The sequence below is a fragment of the Puntigrus tetrazona genome, chromosome 20, assembly GCF_018831695.1.
Source record: "Puntigrus tetrazona isolate hp1 chromosome 20, ASM1883169v1, whole genome shotgun sequence".
In the NCBI taxonomy this organism is placed as follows: domain Eukaryota; kingdom Metazoa; phylum Chordata; class Actinopteri; order Cypriniformes; family Cyprinidae; genus Puntigrus; species Puntigrus tetrazona.
The window spans coordinates 14,224,079-14,244,668 of NC_056718.1; the positions used below are offsets into that span (position 1 = coordinate 14,224,079).

At 35.9% G+C, this 20,590-nt stretch overlaps 1 protein-coding gene across 1 annotated transcript in view; it reads left to right on the forward strand.

Moving 5' to 3' along the window:
- Positions 1-20,590, forward strand: part of LOC122324585 (kinesin-like protein KIF26A) — a 60,317-nt gene that overhangs the window by 14,057 nt on the left and 25,670 nt on the right. The window contains 2 exon segments of the mRNA XM_043219119.1: positions 6,190-6,669; positions 13,723-13,886. Coding sequence (XP_043075054.1) covers positions 6,190-6,669; positions 13,723-13,886 — 644 coding nt within the window.

Consider the following 20,590-nt stretch of genomic DNA (forward strand, 5'->3'; position numbering starts at 1 on the left):
AGCTGAGGAAATTTAAGTGAAGTGTTAGTAGAGTATTAGTAGTCTGGTAGGGTTGGGGTTGGAATCACTGACATGTTCTTGAAAAGTTACCTATAGTCAGTAGAATGTCTGTTGGGAGATCATCACTATAAAGAGTTAGCAGATAATAATCAGACAGTCTACTTATACGCTGATGAAGTTAGTAGACATGTAGGTGCAAAGTTACTTATTTTCAACAGAATGTTCATAAGGGACCATCAAAATAAATGCCTTGTGTTTGCAAACATACTTGGTAGTAAAGCTTTTCTAAATCCGAGATAATCACCAAATGGAGGCGAATGAAGTGTCACAATAAGTATGTAATATACATTTGAATGTAATTTCAATGCTATGGACTTTGAGTAAATATTTAAAGATGGCCAGGGTGTCAGTTTTGTCATTGCAGTGAAATAAACAGATATTATGCAGGATCATGCATCCAGGTCATCAAAGGTAATTTATTCTAGGAGAGGTTCTTTGAAGACTGACATACATGAGACTTAATAAGCAAATTTTGTAGGCTTAATTATGTTTTTTATATTTATCTGTTTTAAAATTCCTTTCGCAGGCTTTTAGATTCTTGGTGTGCTGTTTATGTGTGTCATTTATTAGGGATTAAGGTTGTTCGGTTTTCCATTTTACTCGTGACACATTTTTACATCGAGTACACCAGTTCAGACACCTGACTTTAATGTAGCTTGTATTGAGCCAGTTCATCGTTTTATGTGAACAGGATTCATTAGCATTACTAATTAGAGTTTCTTATTTGAAAGTATTTTGTGACACATGCATAATTTGTTTTTAATGAGGTTTTTTAAAATGAAGTACACTTCCATTGAGAGATGGAACAGGTTTCATAGGGATGGGATGTACACAGGTTTGATGAGAAGACTGCTGTTAGCATGAATATGCAAAGAGATGAATAAATGAGGGTTTTCTTGAAGGCTGCACTGGGGGCAGCTCTTGTGTGAATGAGACATGCAGATGGTAAATGCGGTAGAGACCAAACAGAGGTGATGCACGTTTTAAACTCTGTGTGGGTGTCATATTTGATTTAGCTATAACCAAAAAGAGATGGAGAAGCAGAATTGTGTCATAGCTGTCAGGTTTGTCTATAATAATATTGTTTCATTAAGTTCACACTTTTTTACTATCACTTGAATAATAAAAGTAAAATTATACACTGACAATATGACACTGAAGACTGGAGTAATGGCTTCAAAAATATGTCATTTTAAATACATTTCAAATAATATTTCACAATATTACTGATTTTATTATATTTTATAATAATTTTATAAAATACTTATTTTTCTAAATTCTATAAAATGTTAAGACCATACCTGTATTATAGATACTTTTTTTCTTTTTTTTGGACTTTATTCACTTTATTATTAATTATTTTACCCCCTTCCCCCTTTTTTCTTCTTTTTTCTCTTTTTTTTTCTCTCTATTCTCTTTATAATAAGTTGGGCTGGGAAGAGATTATTTGTATAAGTGTACTCCCTTTTTTTTTGTTGTTGTGGTTGTTCAAAAAAAAATGTTACGTGTGTATGTATACATATATTTCAGTAATAAAAAAAAAGTAAAATAAAATGATAATAATAAAATAAATGCAGTCTTGGTGAGCATAAAAAAATGGTACATATATATATATATATATATATATATATATATATATATATATATATATATATATATATATATATATATAGACATTAAAGGAGTAGTTCACCCCAAAATAAAAATGTGTTTAACTAATCGTATAAATTTAGCATTACATAATTCGCTCTCAGTGGGTCCTCTACAGTGAGTTTAAGCAGCGGATAAAAACAAATCACAATAACCGACATGCTTCCGGCCGATCAATTAATGTCCTGTGAAGTAAAAAGTTGCATTATTGTAGGAAACAAATCAATCATTAAGGCATTTTAAAGTTAAATGTCACTTCTGGCTAATATGCAGGTATATCATCTATAATAACGCTTTCTCTAGTGAAACAGTCAATTCCTTTTTGTTCTCTCACACCAGAAGCCAAAAACATATTTAAAACAGTTTTAAATATTTTTAGTTGTAAACAGATTTAGACAAAATGACCTTTTCACCGTAGAAAGCAATATCATGAAGTATGAAGTATTTGTAACAAATTAAGGTTAAAAACGTCTTAAAGATAAATGTGTTTCTTACAAGCACTCAGCTTTCCAACTCACAAGATGTTAACCGAATGACTGGTGGGTTACTTGTGGATGATTGTGGTGTTTTTATCAGCTTTTCCATTAAAGACGCTAACAACTTATCATCATCTTATATGGCCTGAGGTTGAGTAAAATGCATTTGTTTGAAGACAATCTGCATGACATTTTAAATATCTTACCTATTCTTGTCTTTAATGTCTTATTCTTTTAAAGTTTAATCATCAAGACTTGTTGGCATTTCTAAAATAAGCTGCTCATTCCAAGACTTCTGATTGGATATGCAGTCTCCCCCTGACTTCCAGCACACAAAGCACTCCGTCTGTTGCTATGCTTATGAGGATGAATTGCAATTGTTTGTGTGAAGTGATTTATGACACTGCTCTGTGAGTAAGTAGAATTGTTTCTGAGTTGAGTTAGTTGTGGTCTGACTGCATACCAGACGCCTTGGCTGGAGGGTTACGAGAACGCGAAGTGATCAAGTGACAGGACCAGTCAAGTTTGATCATTTTTGGATTGCTTAGAAAAGCAGGTAATTCATTTTATTTTTGATTGACACAAATACAAAAAACTTATATTAGGCTGAAGTGTGGATACACATTAGAAGATCTTGTTCTCTTGAGATCATTCAGTTACTAATAAGCAGTTTTATTGTTGTGGCGAGGCTGTTGAATTTCCCAGGGTTGTGTATTTAAAGCCAACCTTTATTTGAAGCAGTTTGTTTGAAGTCTGTGCAGGTGCCTTTAATGTCACACTATTTTGGCAAATGCATTTTAGCATGTATATATATATACACATACATTAAAATGAAAGCTGGATATGTTGCACTAGAGGTTGTTTTTATATAAATGTGCATGTTGTATAAGTGAGAAATCTGTTTTTGTTAAGACCGTGACGGTGTCTAAAAGCCTAAAAATGCTGAAAAGGTTGGAAGACCGCAAGACATGTCAAAATCCAATTTCGTTTAGGTTGGTTTTTGAAGGAAGCATAGATAGATTCGCTGTTTACTGTATGATGACCCATAATTCTGTGCGTGGGCCTTGGCAGTGGTCTGACGGAGCTGTTGAATGTATCACATTTATTGTATCAAATAAATGTCAGTTTATTCCTTTGCATATAATTTTAACATGCTTTTGATAGTCTTTAACTGAAGTATGAGATTCTGAATTATGATCGACTTTCAAAGCTGCCGTAAAGTGCAGCTAAAAGAATGCCTCTAATTGCACATTATGTTTTATTTCATTGTATTTTTACACACGTTAAATACTTCACAAGTGTCCTTTTCCATTCTATTGTGCCTCGCGATTTTACGGCCCGTATTTAGTGTTTAGAGTTTTTAGTAATATGATATACCTTCCCAAACTTCCTGCGTTCTGTCATTCTAGTCGCCGGTAGTGCCCTCTTACTGTGCTCTGTCATGCACACTGGATTTCACCCAACCTTTGTGACAGTCCTTACTTATTCCATGCCTATCTTCCTTCCATTTCCTGTAACTCTCCTCTTTTTCCTTCAGTACCTCCATCATCTGTCTGTTACCTAACAGAACAGAAAATTGCAATTCGCCATCAATTTTCCCCTCTGCGGAGCATGGATGAAGTGTTCGAAGGAAGGCCTCAATTCTCTCTTAGCCTTATATCTAGCACTGCATCGTAGACGGCAGCCTCTGTGATCCTATCTTTTATTCATCTGTGTCAGTATGTCGCACTTCTCTTTGTTTAAGATACTCCTTTATTTATTCATTTTTATGGACAGAGATAGATAGTCCATCACTGTGGATACCTTTCTGATTTATCGCGGGTGTAGTTATAGATCCAAATATTTTTGTGCCTTTTAGGGTCGCTGTTGGTGCAGGGGTGCAAATCTGTAATGTTGTTGTCATCCAAAAGTGTGCCTGCTCATCCTCACCCCTTTGTCCCATCTATCAGAATGCAGTGGTTCCTCTGAGCACATGTGGGGTGAGACTCAGAGGGCACGGGCTCATAGGAAGCCATTGACTCGTGAATAACCTCTATGTGTTTGCTTAGGAAGACACCAGAAGCCACAGACACAATGAAGGATGCAAACGGCAGCCTGGCTTTAAATCTCTGTACAAAGGAAGGTCCCCTCCAATAGAGCTGTGGTGTGACTAGCACTTAACAAGTGCGGCTTGTGTCTGTTGAGTGGGTGGATGGACTAACACACGCCACGTTTGTGCTTGCGTTCGTGTCATCTGGTTATTTTGCATTCTGCAGCTGTCATTTTGCATTTTTACGATTCACAGTGTTTCAATGTACGTGCATAAAGGCTGCTGAGGACACATGTTGACTGAACAGCTCCAAAAGCCATTAATGACTAGACTTGTGTTTCTAATAAAGACGCAGAGAAAAACCATTAACAGAAAATACAAACATCCAAAATCAAATTATTTATGTATGTGAGCTGACTCTGAATTGCTGAGTAGCTTTTAAAGCAGCTGTAAAATGAAGATAAACACACACCTGTAATCACACATTGTGTATGAATACAGGGAGTTGGCATAAATTGATTTTTTTAATATTATTATTTTTATGTAGACTGATTATGTGTGTTAAGCGATTTTGTGTATGAATGCAAGACATTGGTGTAAACCATATGTTTGGTGGAAGAATTTAGTTTTTATTCAATTTTAATGTGTTTTTATTTGAATGTGTTACTTTATTGTACTGTTTAATTTTATTCTTTTTTTTTTGTTTTATTTAATTACATTTTTTAAAAGCGTTTTTGCTGTATTACCATAATTTAATTTGTCCATTCTTTTCGCATTATTTTAACATCTTTGAATCAGATTCGAACTGTTCTGTTTTATTTCAGAATTATTCAATTCATATTCAGTGTTAATTTCTGTCATTTTCTGCATTCTTAGTTTTGATCCTGATGTTATAGGTTTTCTAGGCAGTATCCCCTATAGCACTTCCTTGTAAAGATGTTATCCAAGTTTGCTTAAATAAATAAATGTAAAGTCTTATGCCCACAGGCGGCTCTAACAGGTTGGAGGGGCTGCCTGCATGCAAACTGAAGCTGAAGCAGATTGCAGGCATCTGGCATGCCAGTGTTGTGCGGTTTTCCCCCCTTAGAGTGAACCTGCTGTAGAAGTCCTCCAGTCCCAGACAAAAGCACTTAATCATTATATAGTGTTGTGCTGAGGTTGGGGTTTTGGCCCCTGACCTTCATTTCACTCCTGCAAAATATACACTTGGGGTGTTGGCAGCATAAGTTTATTACAATCCTTAAATCAAGCTGCACACAATGTTGCAATGCATGAAGCGAGATCTTTGATTTTGTGGGTTTTAAATAGAGCAGCTGTTAGGAGTGACATTTATATTCCCAGGTTCACTAAAAGTTTACCGTAATTTATATATCTAAATATTTCTTAGTGGCCCTGAAAAGTATTTGGACAACTGTTTTAACACAGAACAGAACAGTAACAATTTCATCACATTAACTATAAACATGAGTTTAGAACATGCTGTTATATTCAAATGAGTTAGTTATAGAATGCAATGAATTTTAACATTTATATGTTAACTTTAGTTATTTTGTTGTGAGATTTGATAATCATTTTATTAGCCCACACACATATACACACATTTTATTACTCACACACACACACACACATATATATATATATATTTATAACTTATACTGTATATTAAATATGTCAGTATTGTATTTTTTTTATTTACATAGTTCAGAAAGTGTTAAATGCTGGTAATTCTAATATACCAATATGTGGCCTGTGTTGGTTATTACTTGTATCAAACTGTGTTGCATATGATTGACAAGCTAATCAACTATAAATTAAGCCCAGCTTTTGCCTTGTGAATGGAGAATATTTATGCGCAATCTCTGAAAATATAATCAGTCTGTTCATTTAACTAGAATGCGTGTGCAAAATGCAAAACCAAGACGTTATCAGCAGCTGTGCTGTAAAAACTTGTCATGTTGCTGACTTTCCTCGCAGGACCCGAGCTTTGCAGCCTTCCTCCTTGACAAGCTCCAGACTGTGGAATGGCCTCCGAGGGGCTGCGGTGCCCAGAGCAGCTGTGAAGTGTGTGGAACCCCCCTTCACCACCTGAGGCGCCTGGCACTGCACTCTGCCCTGGGGCTGGCGCTCGACGACATGCCTGACCTGCAGCCCGGACCCCTTTCTGGCCTTCTGCCACCACGTGTGGCTTCTCACAGTTCCATCTCACCCTCTGCTTCCTGGGAATGGCCCACACAGTGTTCTCCTGTTTCTAGCCGTCAAAAACTCACCGGGCATCCATGTGGTCCACAGTCCAGGGAGAAAATGCAGGAAATGGGTTGGAATCAAGATGGAGCAGCGAGAGTGGGTGGTAAACGAACCTGTTTGGCTACAGTCACTCCACTTCCTCTACATGCACAGCACTACCTGGAAGGAGTGTGGTGTGTGACAAGCACCTCAGAACATCTTCGCTCATTGGTAAGAATAGCTGTAGTTAAATGTTAAATGTAAAATCTGAATATATTGCTCTTTATTTACTGTGAAATTGCGGTTGGGAATGCATTTTCTTAGTAAGTGTTCCAGCCTTTTAAGGATCAATAGTTTAGAAATTTTCTGAAAAGTGTGAGGGATATAAATGAATATTAATTTTGATGCATTTTTAATATACCTACTAGTCAAACATTTGACAGGAACAGTTTTTTATGTTTTTAAAAGAAGTCCACAAGCACACAGAAAAGTACACATTGTGACTTCATATTAAAGGCTGAATTTATTTGTTAAAAATATAAAATATTCTGAAATTATATTACAATTTAAAATAGTTTTTGTTATATTTCATACTTTTGAAATGTAATCTATTTCTAAGATTGCAATGCTAAACGTTCAGCAGCCATTATCCCAGTCTTCAGAAATGACTCTACTATGCTGATTTGATGTTCAGGAAACATTAGACATTCTACTAACAGTAACTTGTAACTTCACCCACATGTCAACTAGATAGTCATGTCGACTAACCAACTAGTCATAAGAATATTAGTAGACTGTCTGCTTAATATCTTCTAATACTTAATTTCTGTGGCTCCACAATATACAACATATGGAAAGATGAGGAACAGAAGGGCATAAGTAACATTTTGGATGAAATGGAGATTAACCTTCGATCATTTTAATGAACCCTTTGTGCATAAAAGTAATAATTATTTTTTAATTAATTTAAATACTGACCCCAATGTTTTAAATGGGTTTTGTTAATTTAGCCTTTTTTTTTTATTGCTATTTTTCCTAATTTCTTGAACTGTTCAAGTGGCTATATATCCAAATCTGAGTAAAGTTAGTAGTACAAACTGTAACTCCTGTAAAAAGTTTAGGACACCAAGGCCACTATCTGGGATGTTTCTGCTGAGGGCCTTTTGGGCCACAAAGCACATAATGGTTGCATTGCAAATATACAAGTCTCTGTGATTATGGCCTAGTGATTTGGTTTATGGTTTTACCTTGAGCAGAATTATTTATTAGCTTTCATAAAGGAGTCCCTCATCGCGGGGTTTATGTGACTATATTTATAACATTATGGAGCTCATGTCCAGTTCAGGGCCGAGGATCAGGCTGTTATGACAGGACTCGAACCTTTCTCAGAGAGAATAAGATATTAGCTTTTTGATAATATCTGTCTGAATCAGATGGTAGAGTTCTGGCTTAAAGTGACTTAAACAGAATGGACTGAAGGTAAACATAATGTATTATATATGTTTTAGTTTTTTTTTGGTTTTTTTTAATGAAATGCCTTTTTAGAAGTTGCTTCAAGGTTATCACGGACATCTTAATTGATTTTGCATGCTTTGAAAACGTTTGTGGCACATCAGGATTTCAGAAAGCACAAATTTCCACAACCACAGATCTAAATCCTCATTAAAGCCCAAAAAAGAAATATTTCACCTTTGATATGTTTGTGTGCTAAGTGACTTAGCATTAGCCAGACATTATTATCAGGTAAATTAGCCGCTGCTTGTCTCGTTTTGGCCTTCTCGGTTCTACTTGACCTTCCTGTCGGGAGATTGAGCATTAAGTCATCTTGATATGGAATGCAATTTGATAGGCATTTGGATGGCTTGAGGTGACCCCATTGTCACAGATGAACCATTTGTCATGGCTGATGCTTAGAGAGATGAATAAGATTAAAAAAACTTAAGAATTGTGAGTGTGAGTTGCCCCCTAGTTTTTTACACTTTATGAAGGATGGAAACATCTTTGAGAGGTATGTTTAAAGGATGCAGATGTGATTGTGAGTTCACATTTTTTTCATGTCAATAGTTACTAGAAACGTCAAGGTTTCCATGGAAAAGCAGAGTTGGAGATTGTGACCTTGTCTGCATAGTAAGCATAGAATTAGACCAGTCATTACTTAATAGATAATCAGTGCTGAATATTCAGACTAGGAAAACTATATGCTACCTGCAATCATATGTTAATATTTACATAGATATAAACTATGTGCTCTAATAGTCTGTATAATAAGCATATAAAAGACAAAAAATTATAATATTAATATTGTATTATTGGTAATTTAGTGTATTATAATGTGTTGTAGGTGTTTTTTATTTTATTTAATTTTGCTATTTAGTGTGAACGTTGCTTCTAGACATTGTAGTAGTTATTGTTAGTAGCACTATTTTATTTTATTTTATTTTATTTTATTTTGGGAAATAGTTTGATATCTGTTATCAGTTAGTGTTCCCTTGAGCTTTATGCATCATAAATCTTTATAATAAGTTATGTATATATGCAATCAAGCTCAGTAACAACCCCCTAAAGTCCATCATATTTTTATATCCAATCAAGATTACAATCACTGGTCACTGGACCCTCAGAACTAAAATCCTGGATATAAAATGTGTGTAAAATATTGTTATTAAGTATAACATGCAATTCTTGACGAAAGACGGGCTCACTGCCATCATCTTTGTTGGAATGAATGACTTGTGTATTTTTTTCAACGTCAACAAGTTTGCATTTGGTAGTCCTCCTGTAGCACCTCTGCATAATACAGAATATTGTAGTAAAGACAAGATGACTGGCCCTGTGTCAAAGGAGCACAATGGATGCTGTCTTCCCCCTCATCTCACAGGGTATGAAAAGCAATTAGACCTTGAAAGTCACAGCACATCCAAACCACACAAACACAAGGCTGTTGGTACCCTGGAGAACGTTTCCACCCTTGAAGACAAAGACATTGTGCCATGAATTTCAATAGAGCCATATTTGACAAAGTGTTTTGTCCTTTTTTTTATTCATAAAGGTGTTTTTTTACGTTCCTTTTGTATACTTCAGCATTGTGCAGACCACTTTAGCAGACTGCAAAACTGCATCAAGAAAGAAGGGAAGGAAAGTCACATCTTTCATCCATACATCCCACTTAGTATAATATCAGCTTGGAGGCAGCTAGAGGCATCCACCCCGTGTGTTTCTGTAGTGTAGGACAGGCCTCATCAGCTTGTCCTCAGGCCTAAGTGCCACCCGCAGCCCACTAATGGGCCTCCTCTGGCAGCCGGGCTCTTTTAAGGCCTTGAGGAACGCCGCACAAGCTTTATTTGAATGTGTGGAGGGAGCCAAAAGTGCAAATTGTCAACAGATGGGACTGCAGTCTCACCTGGGGTGAAAAAATGGCACCTGACGTCCATCTGGGATGGTTGTCTGCTAGACTGCACATGCTGCCCTGCTTTAACTTGGCAGTGGTCTCATTCTGTGAAGGACGTTAAGGGCCTCTTCTGCAACACTCAAAAACAGCAGACCGGATTTAACAATTTAATTTCCTTTCCTGTGCTGTCCTGCAGTGGAGAAGCACTCATTACTTACAGTGATTTTTTAATAGTAATGCTATAAGGTTATATTTGAGTTGGTAACAGGGTTTAAGGGTTTATAAATTGTTTTTGTGGCCAGCAGATTGCTGTTGTCTGACAACATTTAATATAAGCTGATAATTAATAGCGTTTCAGAGGGGCTGCTCTCTCCTGTCACCACTTGTGCTAGTGAATGCTCTATAAATGTCAAAGTTAAAGTCCAATGTGACCTCTTTGCTGTCACTGAGCTCCATCTGCTGCTGGGTTTTATTGGAACACAGCTGTGCCCATCTAACACACTCTTGTGAGCTTGTGTGCGTGCACGCGTGTGTGTGTGTGTGTGGGAGAGAGAGAGAGAGTGAGAGAGAGACAGAGCAATGCTGCACACTGAAATTAAAAGCTCTGTATTGAATTGTTGACTACAGGGAAAGGTCATTATGCAATTTACTTTAATTTGACAACTCAAATGGATTATCATGGCTGTTACACAGATAGCAAATTTGTTTGATGTATGGATGAGCCCCCTCTTTTTGAACTGGCTTATGTATCTAAACTTACACTATAACACGTATTCTTAAGGCGATTGGTGCTAAAATGACCGAAGAATCACTTTGATTGACGATTTTATTTATTTATTTATTTTTTACTTGTTTGAAGTTTCAACATCTTTCAGGAAAAAGCAGTTGAAACTTATGTACATCTAAAAACAGCACCTCCATTACAATATACTGAGTCGAACCAACATGAAAAGTGAGTTTGTTTAATTTATACATTTTTGGACAAACCTACTTTTTTAACAGTTTTGGTATGGTTCAGTCCTATTTGTCTTCTTCCCAGAATACACTACATTACACTGCTACACTACAGAATCAAACAACACATATTAATTACCAATGCCTCAGGAGTTAATATGTATTGTATTTATGGCTTATTAGCCAGTTTACATGTTGTTTTTTGGTCACATTTAGCAGCTTAGCAACTCAAGACTTAAAATACACTATACTGATCAGTTCAGGCTCTGTGAGATGTCAGCTTTGGGGTTAGAAAGATTTGATGACATTATTGATGACATTTGATTCATTATTTTAATGCTGTTTTGCTGCTTAAGCAACATTGTGCTGCCTGATATTTTAAGCAAACATTTTTCAGGATTCTTGGTTAAAAAGTTCAAAATAACACCGTTCTCAACAGAAATAGTTTGTAAAATGTCTATAATTTCACTTTTGACCAGTTTAATGCATCCTTGCTGAATAAAAGTATTAATTTCTTTCTTTTTAAAACAAAAATCATACTGGCCCAGAAACTTTTGACAAGTAGTATAATCGGGAACATTAATTCATGCAAGCTTGTTGCCTTCATGTTTTAATTTCTACAAGCTCATATTTTTCAAAGTACAGTATAATTAGTTCAAATGAACACAGCCTGTCCATTACGATCTCAAATCGTCCTCTTTCGGCATCCTTCTGGGCTCTAATTGTGGACCCTGACATGAGGCTGTAATTACGGCTGGAGTGAAGGGAGGTAGATTAGCACACAGCCATGGTGGGTGTTTGAGACGAGTCTCTCTGGAGCAGAAGACCCTGCACGTGTGTGATTTTTCTGTGCTCGTTATCTCTACATCAAGCTGTCAGCAGATCACAGCTATTCCACTTTTCCCAGATTCTGTTGTACCTACTCATGCCTTCTCATTTCCCCTCTATCCTTGTGCATTCATGTATACATGTGTGTGTGAGTGTGCTGTCATGTACTACTTGCTCTCTTTTCTTTTAGATAGAAAATTCTAATTAAAACTTACATTACAAACACATGTACATGAGAATGCAAAGATTTTGTTATATTCAGATGTAGAGGTAGCTACCAAGAACAGTGTTCATTCCAGGGCCATCATGTGCCTTTTTTTTTTTATTAAGGGGAAAACAGTGAGCGTCCTGGCTTATTTGGTGTCCTATAGATGAACACATAGACAAAGAGGTTATTTAGAAATATTGGTTTATTGTGAAAGTCAAAGATTTATTAGACTAGTACTGCAGTTTTAAATTCTTTGTAACTCTTTGTTTTGTTTTTTATTTTACACTGTACAATTGTTTGTAATTGGAAAAAAAAAAGCTAAAGCAAAAATTGGTTAATTGTAAACTGTAAATTATCTTATGGTAAAAAAAAAAAAAACTAAATGGTTTTACATTAAATGTACTTTTACTGTACGTAGGACATGAGTGACAATGTGATTTATATTTCATATAAATTATATTGTATAGTTTTCTATTTTCTGTTGTCTATTACTTCATTGATGTTTATTGCATTATATGTTTATGGACAGGACTCTCATCATGTTTCTTTTTATTTTACCATATGTGTTATATTGGTTATCAGTACATTTAAAGGTAAAAAGCAGACTTTGGTAGTTTACATAGTGTCCAAAATGTATATCACTAGATGAAATACAGAGTCAGTTAAGTACCATACTAAAGTATATGCCATACTTTAAAACATTTTTCTTTTTTTGTGTGAGAATTTCTGACACCCCTAGCTGTTCCTTTTATAAACGAAAACAAAGAGTAGCTTTCACAGTTTATTAATTCTGTGTTTAAAGTAATATATGTTAAATGGGCATGATGCTTCTGTTTGGTCTCTGTGTTTTAGAAAGACTCATTTCATGTGTGAAAGCTCACTAGATGCTTATAAATAAAAAAGCAGGTGTATTTGATCTGGAGCTTTTTATTAAACTCTTTAAGGACAGTTCCTGGAGTGCCTCTCTCAAGAGTACAAACTAGTACGTTTTTTCAGTATGTGATCTTTGCTAGGTTTCCATAAACCAATAGCCTATCACCACTGCACATATATATGAAAAAGATGCCCATAACGTGTGTATAACAAGTTTAAAAACAATTATAAAGAGAAAATGGTTTTGCCACATTTGTCATTACCATTTAGAAACACGATTACACGCGTTTAGTTCATGGGCTGCTTGCTCGAATTCACATTACTGCATGAGTAGCTGTTGTCTTTTTGACACTAGTTTCCCACAGGATTTCATTACTTTACAGCAGGCTATGCTTGTGGTATTACGTGATGTGTTTGAAATCCTGTTAGCCAAAGACTGAGTGTAATAAAAATGCTTTAAGACACACTCTTCAGCAACCTACTCTCCTCCAGACACAATCGTGTCATGACCGCAGTGGTTATCCGGTAGAAACTAGAGCAAAGACACATTTAATCAACAGGGTGGTCAAAGAATTATAGGTAAATATTTTTTGTCAGTAGACTAGTTACCATGGATAAATCCTTGCTTTATTTTGTAACAAGCAAAATTATTTAGGATATGTTTTTGTGTGTGTATTAATCCCTTTGAATTAATCCTATATTAATGCCATCGGGCTTATGTTTTCCCCCTAGTCCTCAGTAATGATAGGTAATTTGCTTTGATCATTACTTCTATACAGTTATAATTTGTTGCATACATTTTCAGTGAAAGTCAATGTTGTTTTCAAACTCAATGATTTTTTTTTATGAACAGACAAAAACGTTTGAAACATTTTTAAAAAATTTCTTCCAATGTTTTGCCTAGAAGAAATTAAGTCATGCTTGGAAAGACATGGTTTGTAAATGATTACAGAATTTTTATTTTAGGGTGAATTATCCCTTTAAGGAAATTTTTGATACACTGTTTGTTATTTTGTGATTTATTTCCCAACAGAGTCCAACTATGGAGAAGGACAGTTTGGCAACTGTGGCTTCCAGGTCCAGTCACACAAGTGCTGTACCTTTGATTTCTCCGTCAGGACATAGACTGAGTCACCATGACCAGCCAGCCATCCCACCAGCACCCCAAACCAGCACAGCAGCCTCATTCTTCCTCAGGTAAGCCTAAAAGCCTGTCGGGGATGTATTTTGCACAGTGCACAGCCATCAATCCAGCTAATCGTGCTCTGTGGATCCCAGTTTCAATGTTATGGTCCCTTAGCACCTCCTCAGGCCCTCACTCCCAAGGACCTAGAATCCTGCGTTGCCTCTGGCAGTCACGTCACGGCAATGCTTTCTCAGCGTCCATGGAGACTGCAGCGATGTTGAAGGCAGTTCAGCCTAATGTGTTGAAATGTCATCGATCAATGCTGAGGCTTAGCAGTCCAAGAGAGTGCAAAATCCAAATGGCAGAGGTCTCAAAGCTGGATTGGCCATGTATCCGCAGGGATAATGGTTAATCGCTATGTAACAGATCAATTGTTTGCCAAATTCATGGATTAATTTTGTAGTGTAACATGTGTCTAGTACCCGTATGTTTGTATTATTTATTTTAAATAAAAAAAAAAAAATTCTATATATGCATGCAGATACAATTACCAAAACATATTAACTTAAATTAACATTAACTCACTTAAAATTTCAAGTTGACAACCAGTTTTGGTCCAGTTATTGATGATTAATGATTCAGTTATTCCTTACATAAATGGTGTTGTATGGTCAATATGACCAAAATCTTATTCATTATTTCACAGTAATGAGATAAATGTACTCATATAGTTATTTTTGTTTTAAATATAGTTTTTTTTTTGCTCTTTAAAGAAGAAAAGTAAACTTAAAAGCTTTCAAGAAACAAATACTAGCCTACATGTAAAAAAAAACCCTCAAGCTCACTGAAGACAGGTAAACAGTAAGTGATTAAATAAAAAAAAAACAGTTATAAGCAACAGGACAAAAAACTACAATAGAACTAATATATAAAAAATGCTACATATTGTATAAAGCAGCGGTTCTCAATTCCAGCCCTCGTCCCCCTGCCACACCTCCACCCTCCTGCTCCACTCATTATGTATGTTTCTTTTATCGCTTCGGACATTTGTTCTATTCGGACGTAAGTGCCCCGCAAAGTGACCATCAACTGATATTCTGCCATGATTCCAGTTTAAAGAGAAATTTTATTTATTTGCACAGGGCAAATCTGTGAGCGGACAGTTTTGCTTTCACTCAAGACCTAAATTACTGTGTTTACAAGGACACTTGTAAAGATGGGCATTTTGACACATACGTGTGTGTATTTAACTGTTCAAGACCTATAAAGCAGCAAAAATAACTATGAGCGCCATCTTCATTTGCACGCCTCTCTGACAGCGCTCACATATGACAAATATGTCTCACATATATGAGTTCTCTTTGACTTCTGATTGTGTTTCAACAACTTAAAATCACTTATTTTTAAACCACAATGCTTGAAACGTGCAAACAATAAGTTTTAGTGATTATGTAGCAAAACAACATCACATGAGCATGTAACTAAAATCCTTAAAATCCTAAAACTTAAATTGGATTTTTATATCCCAGATTTCTAATATGCTCATAGTTTTGGTTCCCAATTATGATAAAAAGCCAAGGCAGGTTCTCAGGTGCATAGGGAAGCATGAAAAAAAGATACAGACACACAGGATTCTGTCTCTCTATTTGTAATCATTATTTTGGTCAACAAAGACGACAAAGCGACAATCAACAACTGTGGCCCACCTAATAACACAGGCAGGAGTTTATGTCTGTGACCGAATGTCTGGGAATAGAATGAGATGCTCAGAAGTGCGAGACACTAATTGCTGTGTGACACTGCATACAATTAGCCTATTGACAGCAGCGTTCTTCATTTCTAGCTCACCACCTTCAGTACCACCTTCTGTAAATGACTGACAGACATCGCCACGGGGGGGTTTGCCTTGGCCATTATGTTCCCTTAAAAAAAGTAATAAAGAGGCTGTGGGTTAGTCATGCCATTGATTTTAGACACTGATCACTGTATGTCCTGTGCTTCTGTGTGCATCATTAGGTATTACCGCTAATCTTTTTCCATTTCAGTTGACCCAAAACTAGTGAATTAGTATGCGCTGTCAGCTGAAGCACATCTGTCTTTTTGATGCCCAACGCACACAGTGGTTGATAAATAAGGTGGGTCATAAGGGAAGCTTTTGGCAGTGATTTCTGTGTGCACCCAGTCAGTCCAAAATCCTGCCAATGAAAGAATGTGCTATTATGTAAATGAGACACGACTGACAAATAGACATTTTAAATATTGCTTAGACTGCCTGTGGCAATATATCCATATTCATGGCAAAATGTTTTCATGCTTTTCTCAATTATTCGAGTCAGAGCAGCTCAAATGTCAGGCGTCAGGCTCATGTCCTCTCCCTGGCCTTGACTTCCACCTGGAGCTCACACCTTGCACAGGCTCTTTAAAAGCAAGTTGCCATGGTTGCACAGTTGTGAAAGAAAGAGAGGCAGAAAAGGCTAAATAATTTTGAGAGAGAGAGTGGAGAGGTGATCAGAAACATATAATTTAGGACCCCCCGTTGCTTTTTTTTTCCGTTGAAGGCATGTTTTGTTAAAAGTGAGTCTGCATATTTATATATTTCTTTTAGCCTTCTACTTGTTTGTATTCATAACAAAATGGGACCATAGATGGTATGTAAATTAGCTGCACACACAATAAAGATGTAAATATGATAAAGGTGTTATGGATGCTAAGGAGACTTAAAAAAAGTAAACAAATAAAAGATTAAAAAAAAAAAAAAAAGTTAAAATTAAGGGAAAGTTTGCTTGAAAAAAAAAGTCTTGTATAAAAACCATTTGTCAATTTGGTTGGCATTTTGAGGGGGAATGACAGGATGAGATCACAGATCAACTAGTTTGCGTGACTAGACTCTTTAAATGGGTCATTCTCAAAATATGGTGGAAAACATTTCCTTTAAGTTTTCTATTATTATTCTATTAGTATTCTATCTATCTATCTATCTATCTATCTATCTATCTATCTATCTATCTATCTATCTATCTATCTATCTATCTATCTATCTATCTATCTATCTATCTATTCTGTCATTCTTTGGGTCTATGCATCTATTGTTTTGTCATTCAATTCATGTCATTCCTCAATATTCTATCTTTCATTTTACAGATATTTCTAAATTAATATTTTTTAGCGTTAATGTGTGAAAAAACATGTCCCATTTATATATTAGAAAACAAAGTTACTTAGCAATATACATGAGTAATAAACAAAATTAGTATTAGACATTATTAAAAAAATAATTGTGTATTGCTTCCATGTCACGGTTATTATCAAACCTGTTATTGAAAAATACATACGATCACGATTAAGAGTAAGAAAATGCTCAGATTTTCCCAGTTATTAATTTATAAGTTACTCATTTATTTGGAAAGCCAACGTTTTTTATCCAAACCTTATGTGTGTGCGAATGAAGGTTTTCTATTCAGCAGGAGACTCTGGAGGTGTGCTGCGGTTTCTGTGACCTTTAACCCCAGTTGTTTCCCTTACAGATACAGATCAAGAATGGTTGTTGTGACAGATTCCCTTCCTCTCATCTGTTTGAAAGTGGCAGTCTAGTAAACACGCCAGAGGGAGTGTAAGAACAGATACAGACACGCACATTCTCACCCACAGATTTGCCTGGGAGGTTTCAGGTATAAAGTTGTTCTTTATTTTCTGATATAGGACAGCATAACCTTAAGTGAAGAGGTGAGCACTCAACTCTGGTGACGGAGGTCTATTTACATGCATCTCCTGCAATCAGCAGCCTTGCGACCTTCAGGATCACGACTGGATATAGCAGATCAGTTTTATGTTTTATAGCAAACATATATGTGTCACGAAATGCTTCACATCATGCATGATGCTGAATTGTGCAGAGGTGTGCAAAAAGCAAGTACCAGGAGCAAGTGGGTTTTTTACGACTGAAGGCCAGCTGTAATCTTGCCTTTAAAGATTTACAGATAAAAGCAGAGTAGCTTCTCTATTCCCGTAGATGGGGACTGTCTCTCCACGGCTTTGATGTCGCCCCGTGGACGAGGGTTTCTCTCATGTGCTTTTTCATGGGCTTTCATCGGCATGCTGAGTGTGTATTATCTGCTGGAGTCATGCACCACATTATTGTCCTGCTGACTGCTGTGCTGAAACGCATAATCGCCAGCGAACAACATAGACGACACCTGTTTGCACTGAATGAAAGTGCTTGTAATGAATGCGGAGGTCGGGAATGCATCATGTTACTGATGTGTCTGAACACGCATTTCTGCTTTTAACAACTTTTGTTACCTGCTTTTAACAAAAGCTTTTAGGTTTACAATAACCTCTCTCTCTCTTTGTGTGATAATATATGCACTTTGTAGAAATGTGTTCGGCTTATCGCGGTTAGGAAAAGTTATAACCCGTAGAACTTCCTGAAGGCAAAAGCTTATATGTAGATTTGATGTGATGGTGCATTGAAGCTTCAATGCAAAATTCAACGCAGCAGGATTTACAGCAGAATAGCAGTATAAATACAAAGCTTCCGTAATATAAACTGACATTGTTTACTGCTACTCTCCTCATTTTGCATTCTCTCTGTTTTGTTATCAATTTGCATTAGGATTTATTGACAGTGAAACTAAAAAAGGTTGCTATTATTCATTTTCCCAAATAACTTACATGTCGATAAAACAGGATTTTAGTACTATTGCAGCACAGGTATATATGCTTGAAAAAAATACACGATTTTATAGATAAAAAAGGGATGTTTTAGAGTTATAAAACATCATATTTTATATAAGTAAATTTCATTGAACTACCAAAAATGTGCATCTTGGAGGTAGTTTACTTATTGTGTATCTGTTGTATTGCAAATCACTTTGCTGCTATTGAGGTGGGTTATAGTTAAGGTTAGGTCCAGGTTTTTTTACATTTTAAGGGTGGGTTAAGGTGTAGAGGTATGGTTTGACTGTGTAATTATTAGAGAAATTAATTACAGATGTAATTACAAGGCATTTTTAAATCTTGATGTACATGTATGTACACAAAAAGTGCATTGTATTACATTGTATTGTATGATGTTGTATGATTACTTTACATGTAGGTACATAGTGAAGACACTTAATAGAAATACCTAACAAAATTAAATACATATACATACAAATATCAGCTGCCATTCTGTTTAATATAAAAAGCAAAAAGTAACAATAATTGTATGTTATGTTTGGATTTGAACTCTAGTTGTGCATCACAAGACCAATGTTTTGCATGTGAGAGGATTTTTGTTTTATTAGGATTGTCTGCGGTAGTAAACATTGTATTTATTTCTAATAAATCTAGGCCACACTTTATATTAGTTGGCCATGATTACTATGTACTTCAAAATATAATATAAAGTATAAATGCACTTATTGTGTTCATATTGAATGGCAAAACACTTGCAGCTATTGAGGCAGGATATGGGTAAGGTTATGAGTAGATTAAGGATGGGTTTTATTATAAATGTAATTACAGATGTAATTGCATATAGTTGTTTTTAAGAAATATAAGTACAATGAAAAAATATGCACAAGTGCATTCTACCTATTTATTAATTTAAATGCATGTACATAGTTAAAGTCACCCTATCATGGGACCGGTATGAACATTTATCAACATTACTTGAATCAACAATAAAAACATTTTTTCCATCTTTTATTTAACTTTTATTGTTTTGGTTAATATAACCTCTTCCAGGTGACAGATGAATTTACACCCAAATATGTAAAATGTATTAAAAATGATCATGCAAATGCAACTAAGTGGCCTTGGATATAGTAAAATTGAGATTGAAAAGATTTTTTGCCTTTCTTTTAAAGCTTGATAAGCTCATCTATTTACAATTTTGCTTGATTATATGGTTAATTGCATTTTATTATTTGCAATTACCATAAATTTTCAGTGCTGTCCACCACTGAGCAGGAACACTTGTCTGTGTTTTCTGTGAAATCTGGAATCAATATTTATTATGAAGTTGCTTCATTCTCATCTCCCATCATGTTTCTTATGAGGACGTATTGTATAGTGCATCAGTGTGCGGGCCGTGTGTTGGCTTTTGTTTCTCAGGTCGAGTGTATTTTGTTGTTGTTGGGCATACAGCCATGTCTCCTATTTGGCAGTCTGTGTTGACAATTCTGGGCCAAAGTTTCAGCCTGTGACCCAGTTTGTTCGCAGAAAGATGGAGTTGAATAAATAATTGTAGAAGTCTGATGAGAAAAAGCTCACATTTTCTCTCTTTTTTTGCATCACTCTATTTTTGTTTCTCATTCGTTCAGTTCTCTCCACAATCACTCCCTGTCAGCCTTGTTCCTCCAGCCTTGTTTTGTCTTGCTCTCTCACTCCTTCCTCATCCCTCGTTTCCATGCAGTAAGTAGCTCATGACACGAAGTCTGTTTAAAATGCTATTTACAGAGAGAATATTCTCAGGTGCTTTGAGCACCAACGCTGCCTGTCAGCGCTGTACTCGCACAGATGTGTGTGAGTGTATTTGTATGTATAGGCATGTAGCTGATGCTGTCTAAGTGGTAATTAAACATCAGTCTGTGAGTGTGTGGAACTCTGACACTCTGGAAACAGCTGACAGAGACTGAGAGATAGTGAGAGAGAGAGAGAGAGAGAGAGAGAGACTTCAGGTGAAGCAACAGTGGAAACATCTCAACACAAAGTTTGCAAGAGTGAGGGGAAAAGGAAAAGAAAGAGAATATACTGGTAAAAAATGCAGCAGTGCCGTTTTTTCCAGGTCAGC